Here is a 16,441-nt window from a genome sequence, read left to right on the forward strand (position 1 = left end):
AATAATAAGTCATGTAAAAATCTGTAATAATTCCTGCGGCAGCGTATCGATAATTAATACTCACATTCCAAAATTCATGCAGATCCGTTAAGTATTGAAGGAATTATGAGTGGCCCAGTTGCTTAAAAAATGCGTTTATTGGTTTTAATTATAAAATAATTAATGTAAAAATCTGTAATAATTCCTGCGGCAGCGTATCAATAATTAATACAAACATTCCAAAATTCATGCAGATCCGTTAAGTATTGAAGGAATTATGAGTGGCCCAGTTGCTTAAAAAATACGTTTATTAGTTTTAATTAAAAAATAACTCCTGTAAAAATCTGTAATAATTCCTGCGGCAGCGTATCGATAATTAATATTCACATTCCAAAATTCAAACAGATCCGTTGAGTGTTTAAGGAATTATGAGTGGCCCAGTTGCGCGAGTCCGCTGGCGAGTCCGTAGAATTGTCGATTGAGTGATCACTTGACAGTTCACCATCTATCAGATTGTCAACACGGTTTTATTGCCGGTAGATCCTGCACCACTAACTTATTATCTACGTTGAACGATTGGACTCACCTGCTGGACGAAAGGGAGCCAGTGGATGCATTGTACCTCGATTTTGCTAAAGCATTTGACAGTGTTCCGCGAAGTGAAGTCTTTGTGAATTAAGGGAAACGTACTCCAATGGATCAGAGATTTTCTAGTAGGTAGACGACAACGTACCAGTATTAACGGAACCGTGTCAGACTGGGCATGAGTGCGCAGTGGCGTGCCACAAGAAAGCCTATTCTTGGGCCTATTTTATTCGTTGCTTTTATAAACGATCTGCCAGAAGCAGTGTCCACCGTGTGTTCCATGTATGCCGACGACACAAAAGTTTATAATACAGTGAAGGATGCGTCAAATAAAGCGCAATTGCAAGTTGATCTTGACAGTTTAGTTAACTGGGCTGATACGTGGCAGCTGCGGTTTAATGCTGACAAGTGTAAAGTACTTCACCTCGGGAAGAACAATGAACAGCAAGATTACAGTATGAGAAGAGATGGCTGCAACGAGAGAGTAATGATTGAAAAGTCTAGTGTGGAAAAAGATCTCGGAGTTTATGTCGACAAGGTGCTGAAATTTTCTAAGCATGTTGAAACGCAAGCTAACACATCCAACAAACTTTTTGGACTAAGCAGACGCTCAAACGAGTTCCTAGATGCAGAAGCGATGAAGCAGTTGTTTGTTGCTGTCGTGCGCCCTAATCTAGAGTTTGGAAACGTTGTGTGGTCACCGAGATTTGAAAAGGACAAAATATTAATAGAGATTGTTCAAAGACGTGAAACAAGGATAATTCCAGGCTTGAAGGGCAAGTCCTATGAAGAAAGATTAAAGATTATGAAGCTTCCAAGCCCGGTTATCGACGTCTGCGTGGGGACCTCATTGAAGTATACAAGTATACCTATGGTTTACACAAGGTCCCCGAAGGATTACTAGAATTTTAAACAAGAACCAACACCAGGAGCCACGACTATAAACTAAAAAATTTGCGCTGCAACTTATCCACGCGAAAACAATTCATCTCGCTTCGAATCACCGACATGTAGAACAGCCTCCCCGATTACGTCGTTGGCGCTCCGAGTATGAACGCGTTCAAGAACAGACTAGATAAAGCTATGGAAAAATATATGTTCAGATTTGAAATTCCTAGCACCATATCGAACCCGGTTGAAGTCTAGTAGATATTTCAAACAATCGTCAGTCCTGAAAAGATCCGGTCAAATGACACGATTTTAGATCTTCTGTGATCAAGTCACGAAAGTAAGAATCGGCGACCGGCCACATCAGGCCTACACTTCAGCGCCGACATCGCTATGTTGTTATGTTATAGTTTGAAATGGCGAAGGTATCAAAGGTGCTGACCTTTGTGGCACTCACAACCGTCGCGGCGTCACTTCGAGGATATAGGCTTAACTGTGCCCGACACCAGCGTATAAAAGGACCTTAAATTTGGCGCCAAGGTCTGTTCTAAGGAGGTGACCGTCACGCAAGCACGGACTGCAGTCAGCAGACTTTGTAACGGCCGCGGCCGAGAGGCCAGTGGCTTCGCCCTTTTTTTCGAACATTGAAACCTGCAAGAAGCCTAGACCCATCGAGGCAGCTACGATTTCTGTGCGCGTCTAAAATCTACAAAGTATGATCGACATCAACGGTATACGGCTGCTACTCGGCCGTGAGGCAATGCGAGAGGCCACGAGACGTTCTACAATTATAATGTCGGCAATAAGAAGATTCAAGTTTTCAAGCACCGAGCAACAATTATCTTCAATACGGTCATCAATACGATATGGTCACAATTCGCATCAGAAGACGCGGTACGGTCACAGTCATCTTTAACCGCAGTACGGCAACGAGCTTAGAGTAATATCATCGATGATTAAGACTACGCCACTATTCAAAAGTACGGTCGTTGTAAAACAACCTACGGCCAGACTGGCCGTGTGACATCTATATCAGCCAGACACGACGGCTATGGAGCAAGAACGACCGCGGGCAGCGGGGATAAGCGGCTACGGACACGGTACGGCCGCCGGAAATTCTGCCGCAACGTGTGCGTGCATTATACGGTCGTTTACAACAGTCGTCTACTCAACGGAACTGCAACGGATCAATGTTTCTGGTAAATAGAGAAATTTTAGTAATGTCAACTGATAGGTTTTCACTTTTGATTGTGTTCGGACTTTCTTTTTTCATGTTCCAGAGATTTTTTTTGTTAACGTTGGATGTGAACATGAATTTCCCAGTTTAATATGAAACGTACAAGTGTTTTATTACAACCCTCTCTCTGTACTATTTTTGCCTATTCATGCGAGAACTTTTTCATACGTGCCTATCAAGCCACTCGGCGTCAACCTGACAAAACGATAAGTTATGAATATCTGGAACCTGAACCTGAACGTAACGTAAAATTGAAGGAGTAATCACTCCGATTGTCCAGCTTTAAAATATAAGAGACGATAAAACAAATCCACTTTTTTTACTAGTCTAATCATGTCCAAATAATGATACACTTTCTGCCTCACTTTCCTGAACCTGGCCCTAGCGGTTCAAAAGAAGAAATTAGCTTGCATTCAGAGAAATGAATGAGATAACGTCTTAGTAGCGATGCGTTTTTCGCCTCATTTTTTTGAACGCAGCCACTGTGGCTCATAAGATAAACTTGTTTGAGCAGTGCAAACTTTAGCAACGAAGCTAGCAACACGCATGGCTTAAAAAATAATTGGTGACACAATTCAACGCACGAAATGTAATTTTTTTACTTTAAATTTTATTTAATTTAAATTTATATTTGTACCATGACTTGTATATTTTTCATAATTCTTTAATATCTTGCACTATAGCTTTCATTCAAAATACGATTGGATGGCAAAGTTCACAGTAACTTGTACGAACAGCACATTGAAAAAGAGAAAAGAAGCATTCACTTATTTTTGAAACGTTAACAAGATCCTTGGTCAGAAATACCATAATAAATGTTACTTTTAAAGATCTATATACTAAAACTAACTGAAGCTCATTTCATGGAATTTAAGAGTTAATTTCAAAAGTTTAAACGTTTAGACATCAATTCGTTTCGAAGCATTACGAATTAAATACAATTAACCTTCTATTTCTTGTGTCAAATTAAGAAGAGATAAAAAAATGATAAAATTACGAACCATCATCAGCCGTGATTAGAAAGATGATCTCTGCCTCCGCATTGCCTCCTTGCACGCCACTGCGAGGCCTCACGTGCATTTCTAGCGGGAAAACATCAGCTGGAAGATCAGCGACTTTGCTCGTCTCACCGCTGGGTACGTTCCAACATAGCAGCTGGTGGTCGGCTCTGGCATATTTTTAAAAATAATTTCAATTAATATTCGTAATATTAAATATACATTAAAATTAACCAAAACTTAATTAAATTAAATTAAACAAAATGCCAGCAGTTCACAAGAGTCAAGATCCGTGTAAAACGAAGAGGAAGCCTAATCTTTTACGTGGAATTTGAAGTCATGTTAATTGTTTCGAATCACCGACATGTGGAACAGCCTCCCTGATTACATCGTTGACGCTCCGAGTATGAACGCGTTCAAGAACAGGTGAGATAAAGCTATGGAAAAATATATGTTCAGACTTGAAATGCCTAGCACCATATCGAACCCGGTGGAAGTCTAGTAGCTATTCCGGTCAAATGACACGATTTTAGATCTTTTGTGAACAAGTCACGAAAAGTTCAAGAATCGATGACAGACCACATCAGGCCTACTCCTTGGAGCCGACATCACTATGTTATGTTATGTTAAATCAATGCCGAGTAGCAGATAGGCTCAAATAGAAGTTTACGAATGTACATTGAAGAATCGTAATCGCAGAATCGCTAACTTGAAGTTGATGATTGAAAACCGTTAGGATCATTCGGAATCTGTGAATTTATTACACTCCCATCAGCATTACCTTCAATAATAGTAGAGCTCTTTTATTTGAAAATACAAATTGAGTAAAAAATCGAAGGGTTTACTTCACGTTGTCGAACTCTTGTTTTCACCCCAAAAAATTCCTCGCTTGAAGTTTTTTTTACTTCACGGCCAATAAATTAACAAAGAGCAGTCAGTTATTGTTAAAATAAAATAGATCAGTTTAATATTTTAGCAAAATATAGAATTAAACGACAAAAAGGAAGTATGTTTAGTAACACTGTTCAGATCAGAGATCTTGGGCTGGTGCGGTAATTGCGAAACTAGCTTAAATACGCGTAGTGGATTAAGTACCCGAAGCAGCTTGAGTACACGTAGCATCCTAAGTACACGGCCCATTTCTCGTCTGTGAGTGGTGGGTTTAGCTATAAAAGCCGTCAGTGATTGGCCGACAAAATTACAAACTCGTAACATATTTCCGAAAGTACGGCTTCATTAGTGCTCACCCGCAAGAGTAGAGCTCGTCGGGCGTCACCCAGGCCACGCACGACACCGCGTCTGAGTGTCGGGGCTGGTGCTGCAGCGTGACTTCAACAAGCCGCATCGTAAACTGTTCACTCTATGTCTGCTATTTCATCTGTAGCAGAAATGATAGCAGGATAATAGGCAATAATGATTAATTGTTAATACTAGTTATAATTCTTAAAAGAAGTAACCAGTATTAATGCCTAATTTTAGTATTAGTAGTAAAATTTATCAATTTTTATCATAGTATAATAGTACATGATTCTTAATTATATAATAATTATTGCAATGAATAATTAATTAAAATCTAAGTAGTATATATAATAAACAAAAAATGTCGTCTGGTATACTTCAGGCCTTGCTGGGCCTGTCAGTTATTCATCCTACGTACTACACTAGACCGTTTCAGTAGAAGTTATGACCTGTTATATTCACAAATATATTTATTTATTTTTCATTGTGTGTGCAAACGAGAGCCAATACGACCGTTTTGCACAAGGGTTTGATACTTAATGTTTCTGCAATAAGCATGGGCTGTGCTCTATCGAGCTAAATTGTTCACGCCTCTCCGGAACTGAGCGCGCTTTGTTAAGGACTCCGGAAATGAATCGTGGGAGAAGGGCGTTGGCTCTGTATCGACATATGAGCCGAGCTGGAGATACACACGCTAGCAGTACGCAGTATCAAGTATCCTGATTCAGAATTACACCTGTAAGAAATAATTTATCCCATATAAGTAATAATGTCACTCGTTGACTTGAATCGCAAATTCACTAAAAACTTGAGAGCGAAGAAAACTCTACTACAAAATTTCATACTATCTTTAGAGAAAACATTTCCGATTCCAGCTCCATCGTCAGTTTTAAAATTTTAGAACACAGATAAATCAGTAATTGATAGTCAAGATTAAAAAAAACTGAGCGGTAAAACCTATCTATTTACAATTTCAAGTGGGTAAGAGCTAAAAGCTGAATTTAAACTAGGCCTATGTGTAAAAATATACAATTATTCTAAAATGCGCAAATCAGAAACACCGGAAGTGGAAGCTAAAACCTTGAAGTCACTGTCAGAAATTGGAACATCACACTGCTCGGCGTGAGCACGCGCAGCCGAATGGGGGGGCGCGATAATAAGCGACGAGTTCTACAACTCCTGCCCCAATGTTCTGCTACCCCAGAATAAAGATTGCGAGACATCATCCCGACGTACGCAGATGCACATCGTGCACAACTATATATATAAACTAGAGACGCTCACCTCTTTGGACCTAAAAAAAGAACCGATTTTAAAATTGTTTACCGATAATACCCAAAGATTAACAACTGCGAAGTACTTTGAAAACAAAAGTTTTAGCATCCGTGACAGTTTCGGATGCAGGGCCGAAATGTGGAAGGGAGCAATAAACAACATTCCTACTGTCGCGCTCAGGAGCAAACTCATTGTACCACTTGGACATGAATTTCTTTTTTTCTGTGGGCATTGAACCGGGAGTGATTGATGTTTGTGTATGTACGCATATATTTTTTTATCGCTGAAAGATTACTGAATTGTGAAACTCCTGTCATGATGGAAATTTTTCGTTTATAAAAATGGAATTTCTTCAGAATGACTGTTTTTCTCACAAGGACCTTAATTAAGTTGACGGTGCAAAGGATGTGCATATTCAACGTAGTACGTAGTCACCGCTGCCATTCACCAGGAACCTGACTCGGCTTAACATATCATTATTTATTGTTTGTATTCGCAATCACTGGCCGAGGTGAAATTTGAAGCGCATAAGTGCTTAAAAAATTTGAATTTTAGGCAGAAAATAAACGTTATGGAGAATCTATGGAGAGTGTGAGATAGATAATTTCATAAGCAACTTGTACTTGAACTCAGTGTGCATCGATCGTCTCAGCGTACGTCAAAATGACGTCGCCTAACTTGAACACCAAAGCTGCTGAACACCACTGGAGATATTTCATTCTAGATTTCCGCTCTAGAGTCGCTCTAAATCCCAACAAGTCATGCGGACCAGACAGCTTCTAGCTTCCACCCTAGACTGCTCAAAGTATTAGCAACCGACCTGCGCCACTGTCCGCAAGTTACCGGTTCGGTGGCAACCTGATTGTTAATTGATAAGTTCCTCAATCGAAGATCTTCAAATCAATAGTAGAAAAACCTGAGGGGTTTTGGTTCGTTTGAATAATTGTCCGAATAACATATTAAATATTAATTGGCCAGGGAAGGATAATAACAAGACGTGTATCTAAGCGTAAGTACTAAAGACAGGTTCACGGGATACACTAGGTAGAAGTTACAGGATACTGTGGATAGAGTTTTACGACACTGCGTGTTGGTATGCAGCAGGCGAGTCCAATCGTTCAACGTAGACAAGAGGTTAGTGGTGCATGATCTACCGGCAATAAAGCCATATTTACAGTCTGATAGGAGATGGTGAATAGGCATGCAATCTACAATTCTATCCCTCACAATAGATTCCATTACCTTATAAACAACACTTGTCAGACTGACAGGGCGATAGTTACCGGGGCTACTTTTGCCACCTTTTTTGAACAATGGTGTTACTTAAGAGCTTCTCCCCAATCGGTCGGCAAAGATACTTCATTCAATGTTTTTTTTAAATAATACTGTCAATGTGTCGGCCAGGACGAAAGGGAGCCAGTGGATGCAGTGGACCTAAATTTTGCCAAAGCATTTGAAAGTGTTCTGCACGAGCGGCTGCTGAGTAAAGAGAAATCTTTGGGAATAGAGGGAAACGCACTGCAATGGTTCAGAGATTTTCTAGTAGGAACGGCGACGGTCAGTATTAATTAACGGAACCGTATCAGACTGGGCATCAGTGCGCAGTGGCGAGCCACAAGGAGGCGTTCTTGGGCCTGTTTTGTTCGTTGCTTTAATTTATAAACGATCTGCCAGAAGTAGTGTCAAAGGTGGGTTCAATGCATGCCGACGACACAAAAGTTTATTATACAGTGAAGGATGCGTCGAATAAAGCGCAATTACAAGATGATCTTGACAGTTTAGTTAACTGGGCTGAAACGTGGCAGCTGCGTTTTAATGCCGATAAGTGTAAACTGTTGAGTACTTCACCTCGGGAAGAACTACGAACAGCAATGTTTCAGTATGAGAAGACATTGTTGCAACGAGAGAGTAATGATCGACTCAACTTGTTAAAAATTATCATCTAATTACGTCAGTATTGTTTATACGTTTGTCTCGTTTTAGGAGACATAGTCGACGCTCATTAGCTCAATCGTGTTTATCATTACTTTATCCTTGCCTATGTGAAGTCGTCCTGCTCAAACCATATCTCTACTTGTATTTAATCTTACTGTCCTTTCACTCAGTGTGACTTTGGGCGAGTGTGTTTTCATTTTGTTACATTTAATGCATGTCAACACTTCTGTGTTCGCTCCGTTGAGATCTTATTGTACTGGCTTCACGCCAGTCGTTGAAAACTTTAAACCCGTTGGGTTGTTGGCTACTTGGAGCTTCGGAGTTCAACCTAATTTGGTCAAGTGCTGTGAATTAACTTGCATTCATTTAACTATTCAAGTACGAGCGAACACTCCTATATACTATTTTCATTTTTAAAGTTCTCTACACGAGAACTCTTGTCTAAGATGCCTCAACGGCAACGAATAGGTTAGTTATTTTGATTATCTTGCAAGTGTTGTTCTGATTTTATTTGAGCATAATACTGAAATCCATGGCGTTATACCTTGAATTCGTTATTTATAGGCATAAAAACCTTTTTAACCTGTCTTATTCAGATAGGAATCCGCCCAACCGCCTCTACTCGCAAATTGGTCGTCTACCCTACCTCTTCTGTTTATTTGAGCTGGTCTGCTTTAATTATTACGTTCTATTGCCACCTGGAAATATATAGTGAGAATTTGAGAGAGAGAAGGAGACGTTCACCTGAAATGACGATTCTCTCTCTCTCTCTCTCAGTCTCTCTCTCTCTCTCTCTCCGTCTCTCTCCGCCTCTCCCCGTCTCTCCCCGTCTTTCTCTATCTCGTTCTCTCTATCTTTCTCTCTCTCTTTCTCTCTCTCTTTCTCTCTATCTTTCTCTCTATCTTTCTCTCTCTCTTTCTCTCTATCTTTCTCTCTATCTTTCTCTCTCTCTTTCTCTCTCTCTTTCTCTCTCTCTTTCTCTCTCTCTTTCTCTCTCTCTTTCTCTCTCACTTTCTCTCTCTCTTTTTCTCTCTCTTTCTCTCTCTTTCTCTCTCTCTTTTTCTCTCTCTTTCTCTCTCTCTCTCTCTCTCTCTTTCTTCGATCCTGTGTATTTGTATGAATTCAATTTTTCAGCTAGAACTTATAATTTGCCGCGTTGTCTGATTCGGAAAAGAGCGCGGTTGGCTTGACGCTGCTGAGGCGTAGTAGAGCCGTGCGTAAGCGTCAGATCACCCTGCTGCTTAAATAAACAGAGCTGGGCAGCGCTACTTTGAAATGTAGCGGCCGCTCCGCTACGTGCTCTAAATGTAGCGGGCGCTACTTAAGAAGCTGGATGAATCACTTTAAGCAGGGCCAAGTTCTTCGATTGCATCCATTCAGGATCTCTCGTCTTATATGAAATCACAAATATAAAGACACAAATTAACGATATCTTCTCTTTGCATGACGACTACCCTGATGGCATTCCAAAATCCACAATCGTCACTCCATTTGGCTCATACGAGTTTCTGACAATGAATTTCGACTTGTGCTCTGCTGGTCAGACATTTCAGTGTTTCTTGGACGAAGTTCTTCGTGAGTAAATCGTGACTTAGAGCCCCTAAGCGGAGGAGGATCTCGTCCAGCAACCTTCAACTACATCTACGACATCTTGGTAGCATCAGACGACGATGAACATCATCTAGAAGACATGAGTGCCTTATTCACGCGTCTCGCTCAATACGGCCTAAAATCAACCCGCTGAAATGCGAACTAGGCGCGTCAATACTCTACTTCCTGGCAATCCAGGATTTTCAGCGACCTGAGAAAGCCAAAGGCCTTCGTCGTTTCTTAGGTATGTTCAATTTCTATAGAGGTTTCATGCCTTGCGCCGCGTCAATGCTTGCTCTTTATGCAAAATTGGCAGGCATTGCACCCACCAAGAAAAACCCAAATCTTTCCTGGACATCCGAAGAAATCGAAGCCTTCGAACTCTCCAATAGCTTACTGGCTGAAGCAACGATGCTGTCGCACCCAATTCCTGGCGCGGAGATGTGCCTGTGACGCGTCCATCACTGCTGTGGCAGCAGTCCTCCAACAGTCAACGGAATAACTATGTCCATATCTTTATCTTCAGTCGTTCACTCGCTTCGTCTCAGAAATTATTCAGCCCTTTGCAAAAACTTCTTGCCATCTATCTGGCTCTAAAACATTTTAAATACTTGATTGAAGGTATCGACTTCTTCATAATAACTGATCACAAACCAATCGTCGGTGCCGTCGAAAACCCTTCACATAGAGATAACACAAAAAATGTTCGTCAACTGTAATTCATCAGCTCTTTCACCTCGCGATTCAGTCGTCTCCGGCGACAGCAACGTAGTCGCCGATGCTCTTTTACGCAGCCTGCTAGAAGCTCCTGCTTCTGAAACTGACGGCCAGCTCTCCTTGTCTGCACTCATCGTTCATGAAGATGAAGCCAATCTGACTCTGGCTCTCGAACAAGAAAAGGATAAAGAACTTGGAGCTTTACTGACAGGAGCGATTCCGACATCTCTAGCCCTGTTTCGTTAAAATGGCATAATCTGTGAATTGGATGGCAAAATCCATCAAATTAACGGAAAAATCATATCAAAGTGTCAATATGGCTTTATTGCCGGTTGATCCTGCACCACTAACCTTCTGTCTGCTCTGAATGACTAGACCTGCCTGCTGGACGAAAAGGAGCCAGTAGATGCAATGTACCTCGATTTTGCCAGGGCATTTGACAGTGTCCCACACGAGCGGCTGTTATGTAAATTGAAGTCTTTGGAAATTGAGAGTAATGTACTCAAATGGATCAGAGATTTTCTAGCAGGGAAACGACAATGTGTCAGTTTAATAGGACCGTAAAATTAGTGTGACCGTATCAGACTGGGTTTCAGTGCGCAGTTTCAGTGCGCAGCGGCGTGCCACAAGGAAGTGTTCTCTGACCTATTTTATTCGTTGCGTTTATGAACGATCTGCCAGAAGCTGTGTCTAGCATGTGCTCGATGTATGCTGACGACACAAAAGTTTATAATACAGCGAGGAATACGTCGCAAAAGTACAGTTGCAAGGTGATCTTGACAGTTTGGTTGACTAGGCTGATAAGTGGCATCTGCGGTTTACGCTGACAAATGTAAAGTAATCCACCTTGGCAAGAATAATAAACAGCAAGATTACAGTATGAAAAGACATGGTTGCACCGACAGAGTAATGTTGCCAAAGTCGACAGTGGAAAAATATTTAAGAGTTAATGTCGACAATGAGTTGAAATTTTCTAAGCATATTGAAGCTCAAGTTATTAAAGCCAAGCAACGACTTGGACTGATCAGACACTCGTACATGTCCATAGATGCAGAAACGCTGAAGTTGTTTGTCGCTGTCGTGCGTTCGAACCTAGAGTTTGGAAACTCAGTGTGGTCATCAAAACTAGAAAAGGACAAAAATTTAGTCGAGAGTGTACAAAGACGTGCAACAAGGATAATTCCGGGATTAAAAGACGAGCCTTACGACGAAAGATAAAAAATTATGAAGCTTCCAAGCCTCTTTTATCGACGTCTGCGTGGTGACCTCATCGAAGTATGTAAGTATACCCACGGTTTATACAAGGTCCCAGAAGTATTAATGGAATTTGAAACACGAACCAACACCAGGGGCCACGGCTATTAACTAAAAAAACTGTGTTATAACACATCCATGCGACAACATTTCTTCTCGCTTCGAGTCACCGACATGTGGAACAGCCTCCATGATGGCATTGTTGGGGTCATCGACACACCAACTCAGCCTACATGATCGAATGGGGTCATTTCCACTGATAGTCTTTAATTAAAATCACTTTATTGCACAATCTGTTTAGTATGTACAATCCACTGTAATATACACATTCACGCGCTGGTTAATTGATGAGAAGATGACTAATTAAGTATCGAGTTTGAGTCTCTGGTTTGAGGCTTTCCTCCGCTCGGGCTTCACACCGCACAATAATCTAGGAGCAACTTACACCTTCCGCATTCCGACTTCCGTTAAGTCTAAACTAAAATGGCATTGAGCAACTTCACAACAATTGACGAATCCCACTAGCACCTTACGAGCCTTGCAATAAGTCCAGCAGCTATCTCAATCAATATTCGTCAGTTGCGGAAAGAAGGCCGGATCCCTTGTGTAATCGAGTCACGAAAACTACAAGAATCAGCAACAGGCCATGGGCCTACTTTTCAGTGCTAACACTTATTTTCTATTCGTTTCTAGATATACTGTAGTGGTCTTATGATATAAGAATCACTAAGTAATATAATATAATAATCACAAAGTAAGAATCTTGACGTAAATATAATTAGACTTTAGACGATGAATGCGTCAAATATGTTTAATTTTGTACTTTTCCAGATCCTTCACCTCCTTTCGAAACTGTGTGCTCACTCGCAGTTAGTTGCCAACGGCAGTTCAGCCGTCATATGCAGTGTCTGCAGCTTCTTTTGAACAGACGCGGAAAACGAGTATTATGTAATCATCTACTGTTTAATAGTTTTTAATTCTATCCAGTAATTACCTGTTCTTCATGCTGACTCAATTTTAGCCTGCCGCTTTAGCCTGCAGTGATTATAACATAATTTCACATATTTTTCAATCAATACATTTTTCATGCAATTTCCTTGTGTGCGACAGTTTCGTGTCTCGGGCCAAGGCCACAAGGAAGAAGCACATCGGCAGTGGCAATAACTATGTATGGCATACAGAAAGAGGCAGCGCTGCTCAAGGGGTAGAGCAGTGGTTCCCAAAAGTGGGCGATATCGCCCCCTAGGGGCGGTGGAGAGATTTTGGGGGCGCTAAGGAAGAAGACGATAGGGGGGCGGCAGTCTGAAGTCAGAAGTTCGAACGTTTGTTTGACGGTTTGTACACAACACGTGCAGCCCATGACTCCCAGCGATGGTTCTTTTACCCAGATCTGTTTTTTAATTAACCTCTCCTGGGTTTACGTCTCTGACAAATTAATTAACAACCGGACTCGCGGCCGGTCTCACGACCAATTTCCAAATTCAGTGATCTAGAAATATCTCTAAACTAATGAATGCAAGTCTATGAAACTTGGTACATGTATTCATTGGGACCTAACGGTGATGTTTGGCTCGTGAAAATTTTTTTTAATTTTGCCTTCATTTTCAAATTATACGGCAATACAGGCCGGAAATCACAATGATCAAGGAATTTCTTCAAACCTACGGAACTGATTCCAACGAAATTTAGAATTTACAGCCTAACTACCGAACGGTAATGTTTAGCTCGTGATTTTTTTCGATTTTGCCTTCCTTCGCAAGTTTTTTTTTTTTTTTTTGCTTAAATTCGCAGTAATCAAGAAATTTCTTCCTAACTACTGAACAGATTGGGACGAAACTTAGTATTTAAATACCTAGCCTCAGCAACGGTGATGTTTAGCTCGTTACAATTTTTTCTATTTTGCCTGCGTTTGCGATTATACGGCTATACGTAAACGGCTCTTGGTTTAAACCGGCCAGTAGAAAAGCCGGTAGTTTCTTCTATATCCGTATAACTCTTGAACGAAAGTAAAATAGAAAAATTGTCACGAGCTAAACATCGCCGTTGGGAGGTTAGGTATTTATATACAAAGTTTCGTTAAGATCTGTTCGGTAGTTTAGCAGAAATTTCTTGATCGCCGCAAATTTAAGCGACAAATTACCCGGCGATACAGGCCGAATATAACGAAGTGTGAAATCAAGAATGACGGTGAAATGAAAAAACTATCAAAAGAAGGTAAAGAGAAAAAAATTTTATAGGCTGAAAAAATTACCGTTTGGTTGTTAGGAATGTATATTCATAATTTCGTTCAAATCTGTTTAGTAGTTTCGAAGAAATTCATTGATCACCGAGAATTTGGGCCTGTATCCAGAGCTGGGCAGCGCTACTTTGAAATGTAGCGGCGCTACCGCTACATGCTCTAAATGTAGCGGGCGCTACATTTAGATTGACATTACACCCACTAGATTGTAGCGAGCGCTACCGCTACAGTAAAATGTAGCGCCGCTACATGAGCGCGACAATGGCCAAAATTATTGGAAATCTCTAAATATTTATTGTTCTCCTATTGGGATTTACTCATAAACATTTAATGATAATATAACGTTTTCAAAACATATCAATGCAACTTTATTGCAATTAACCTAATTCCGAACTAGTACGGGTTAGATACAGTAAATAAAAGTTACAGTTAGTTTTATGTTTTATCTTCCCTACATGGATGTCTAGTTTAATCTACCAATCTCAAAAATTATCCACATATACATATAAAAATCAGTCTTTAATTTGTATATATATGTGGATTATTTAACGCACAGGACGGCTACAAGATGACCTCTGTCACGAAAAAGCTTCCGAGTCTTCATCCAAGAGAAGTCCGGCTTATCCATGGGATACTCCAACATCCAGTGACCCACTTGTTCTGCTCACCAATGTCAATGAAATTCTCAGGTTCTGTCAACCAGCGAGTGTCAAATCTGGAGGTCGGTAAGTTCTGTCGACAAGCAGGATTGCTAGGTTCGATCATTTCCAGTAGATTTGCACAAAGTCCGACCATTTCCGGTAAATTTACACGAAGTCCGATCATTTCGGGTAGATTTGAACGAGGTCCGATCATTTCCAGTAGATTTGCACGTGGTTCGTTCATTTACCGTAGATCTCCACGAGGTTTGATGATTTCCGGTAGATCTCCACGACTTTCGATCATCTACAGGCGACCTCCAGGATGCCTGATCAATTCCAGTTGATTTCTCTAGGTCTTTATATTTTCCTGGTGACCTCCATGATTCTTGATCGCTTCTGGTTAGCTCTGATCGCCAGTTTCCTGAGGAAGAAGAAATTCCACGGACCCTGCTGAATGAAATAAAAATTATGAAAACATACTGAGGCCTCTGAAGTTACAATGTAAATGTCGTCAAAAAACGATATTGGTGCAAGTCCATCAATGTTTCAGCAATTTTTAACGAGTTTTGATAGATAGCAAGTCAATCAAGCCACACGCAACCAAATGTATTCCTAATATTCAAAAAAACAATACCTCCAGAAGTTCTTTCCCTCGTGTTGCTTCCATTCGTCACGTGTACGAGGCACCCGCACCCAGTACATGGAGTTAACTTTGCAGCCAGTTGCTCTAGTTCCAAGAGCCGTCTGCGCGTCGCTCTTGTAAGGGATAGCGCCTTTACTGGTGAAGAATTGCAGGACCGTGACGAGGTTCCTACCATAACGCATCATCAACTCTTGGTCGTCGCATGCAATTATTCCTTCCAGTTTTCCTTCTCTGTATAAATTGCAGGACTTCTTCCACATGGAAAACATAGAGTTCAGCTTCACAAATATCATCCATTTGCCGCTTTTAGAATCCTCGTAGTCATACTTGGACCACAAGTCTTCTCTCTCCTCATATAACCAGAAATATTCGTGTTCGGCGGTGGGGTCTTTAATTTCGGTGTCATAATGAAGCGCATTGTCAGTGGTGAGATCAGTTGTCTGGGGCTGCTCCTGCGCAAATAAAATAAAGAAAATAGTTAACCTGTTCCGTTTAGTCAACTATTTTGTGATACTACGATGCATAATGAAGCGCTAATGGCGTGTGGTGGTGTATAATGGTGCCTACATCAAGCCTACTACAATGTACAATGTAGGTACAATGGTGCCAACACCCAGCCAAGACCTACACCTCGAGAGGGGCTAGCTGGGCTAAATTTTCATCATCGAAGAACGCTGGGAGGCCATTGGGAACGAACTCCTCGAAATTGACTGGATATCTGAGTTCCTGGAATTAAACGCCGAAACAATGTACAACAAACTGCGCGAAGTATTACTGCAGGTATGCGTGCGTCACACGCCGGAAAAAAACGATCCCCAAACGCTACATAATTCCGAGGGACAGACGGATCCTTATGAGAAAACGAGCGAGCTTGAACAACCAGATAACGGCTGCCTCCGGGAATATAGAGAGGCAGAGGCTGGAACATCTAAAGGTTAAAATTAAGGAAACTGAACGACAGTTGCAGGACTCACACGAGGCCGAGCAACAAATTGCAGAGGCGCAAGCGGTGTCTGCCATTCGAGAGAATCCCAAATATTTCTACAAATATGCCCGGTCAAAGGCCAAAATCAGAGCCGCAGTGGGGCCTCTGAAAAATAACGATGTCCTTGTTGGAGACGACAAGGGCATGTGCGAACTTCTGGGAGCTCAATTTGAAAAAGTATTCAGCGAACCCCGATACTCAAGGCAGGAGAACGAAATTGGAGTCATTCAAGAACT

At 41.2% G+C, this 16,441-nt stretch overlaps 2 protein-coding genes across 3 annotated transcripts in view; both read right to left on the reverse strand.

Annotated features, from left to right (window-relative positions):
- Nucleotides 1-5,064, reverse strand: part of LOC108664888 (intraflagellar transport protein 80 homolog) — a 25,596-nt gene extending 20,532 nt beyond the window's left edge. The window contains exons 1-2 of the mRNA XM_018151580.2: nt 4,935-5,064; nt 3,691-3,857 (exon numbers count right to left, since the gene is read on the reverse strand). Coding sequence (XP_018007069.1) covers nt 3,691-3,857; nt 4,935-5,032 — 265 coding nt within the window. The 5' untranslated portion in view covers nt 5,033-5,064. The remainder of the gene's footprint in view (nt 1-3,690; nt 3,858-4,934) is intronic.
- Nucleotides 5,065-14,490: 9,426 nt separating this feature from the next.
- Nucleotides 14,491-16,441, reverse strand: part of LOC108664889 — a 3,234-nt gene continuing 1,283 nt past the window's right edge. Inside the window, exons 2-3 of one of the 2 annotated variants that reach the window (XM_018151583.2) lie at nt 15,212-15,672; nt 14,491-15,024 (exon numbers count right to left, since the gene is read on the reverse strand). In XM_018151583.2, coding sequence (XP_018007072.1) covers nt 14,688-15,024; nt 15,212-15,672 — 798 coding nt within the window. In that variant the 3' untranslated portion in view covers nt 14,491-14,687. Of the gene's footprint in view, nt 15,028-15,211; nt 15,673-16,441 lie in introns of both variants that reach the window. The other variant, XM_018151581.2, reaches the window with a different exon arrangement.

Source organism: Hyalella azteca, unplaced genomic scaffold (genome assembly GCF_000764305.2).
Source record: "Hyalella azteca isolate HAZT.00-mixed unplaced genomic scaffold, Hazt_2.0.2 contig8565, whole genome shotgun sequence".
Taxonomy (NCBI): domain Eukaryota; kingdom Metazoa; phylum Arthropoda; class Malacostraca; order Amphipoda; family Hyalellidae; genus Hyalella; species Hyalella azteca.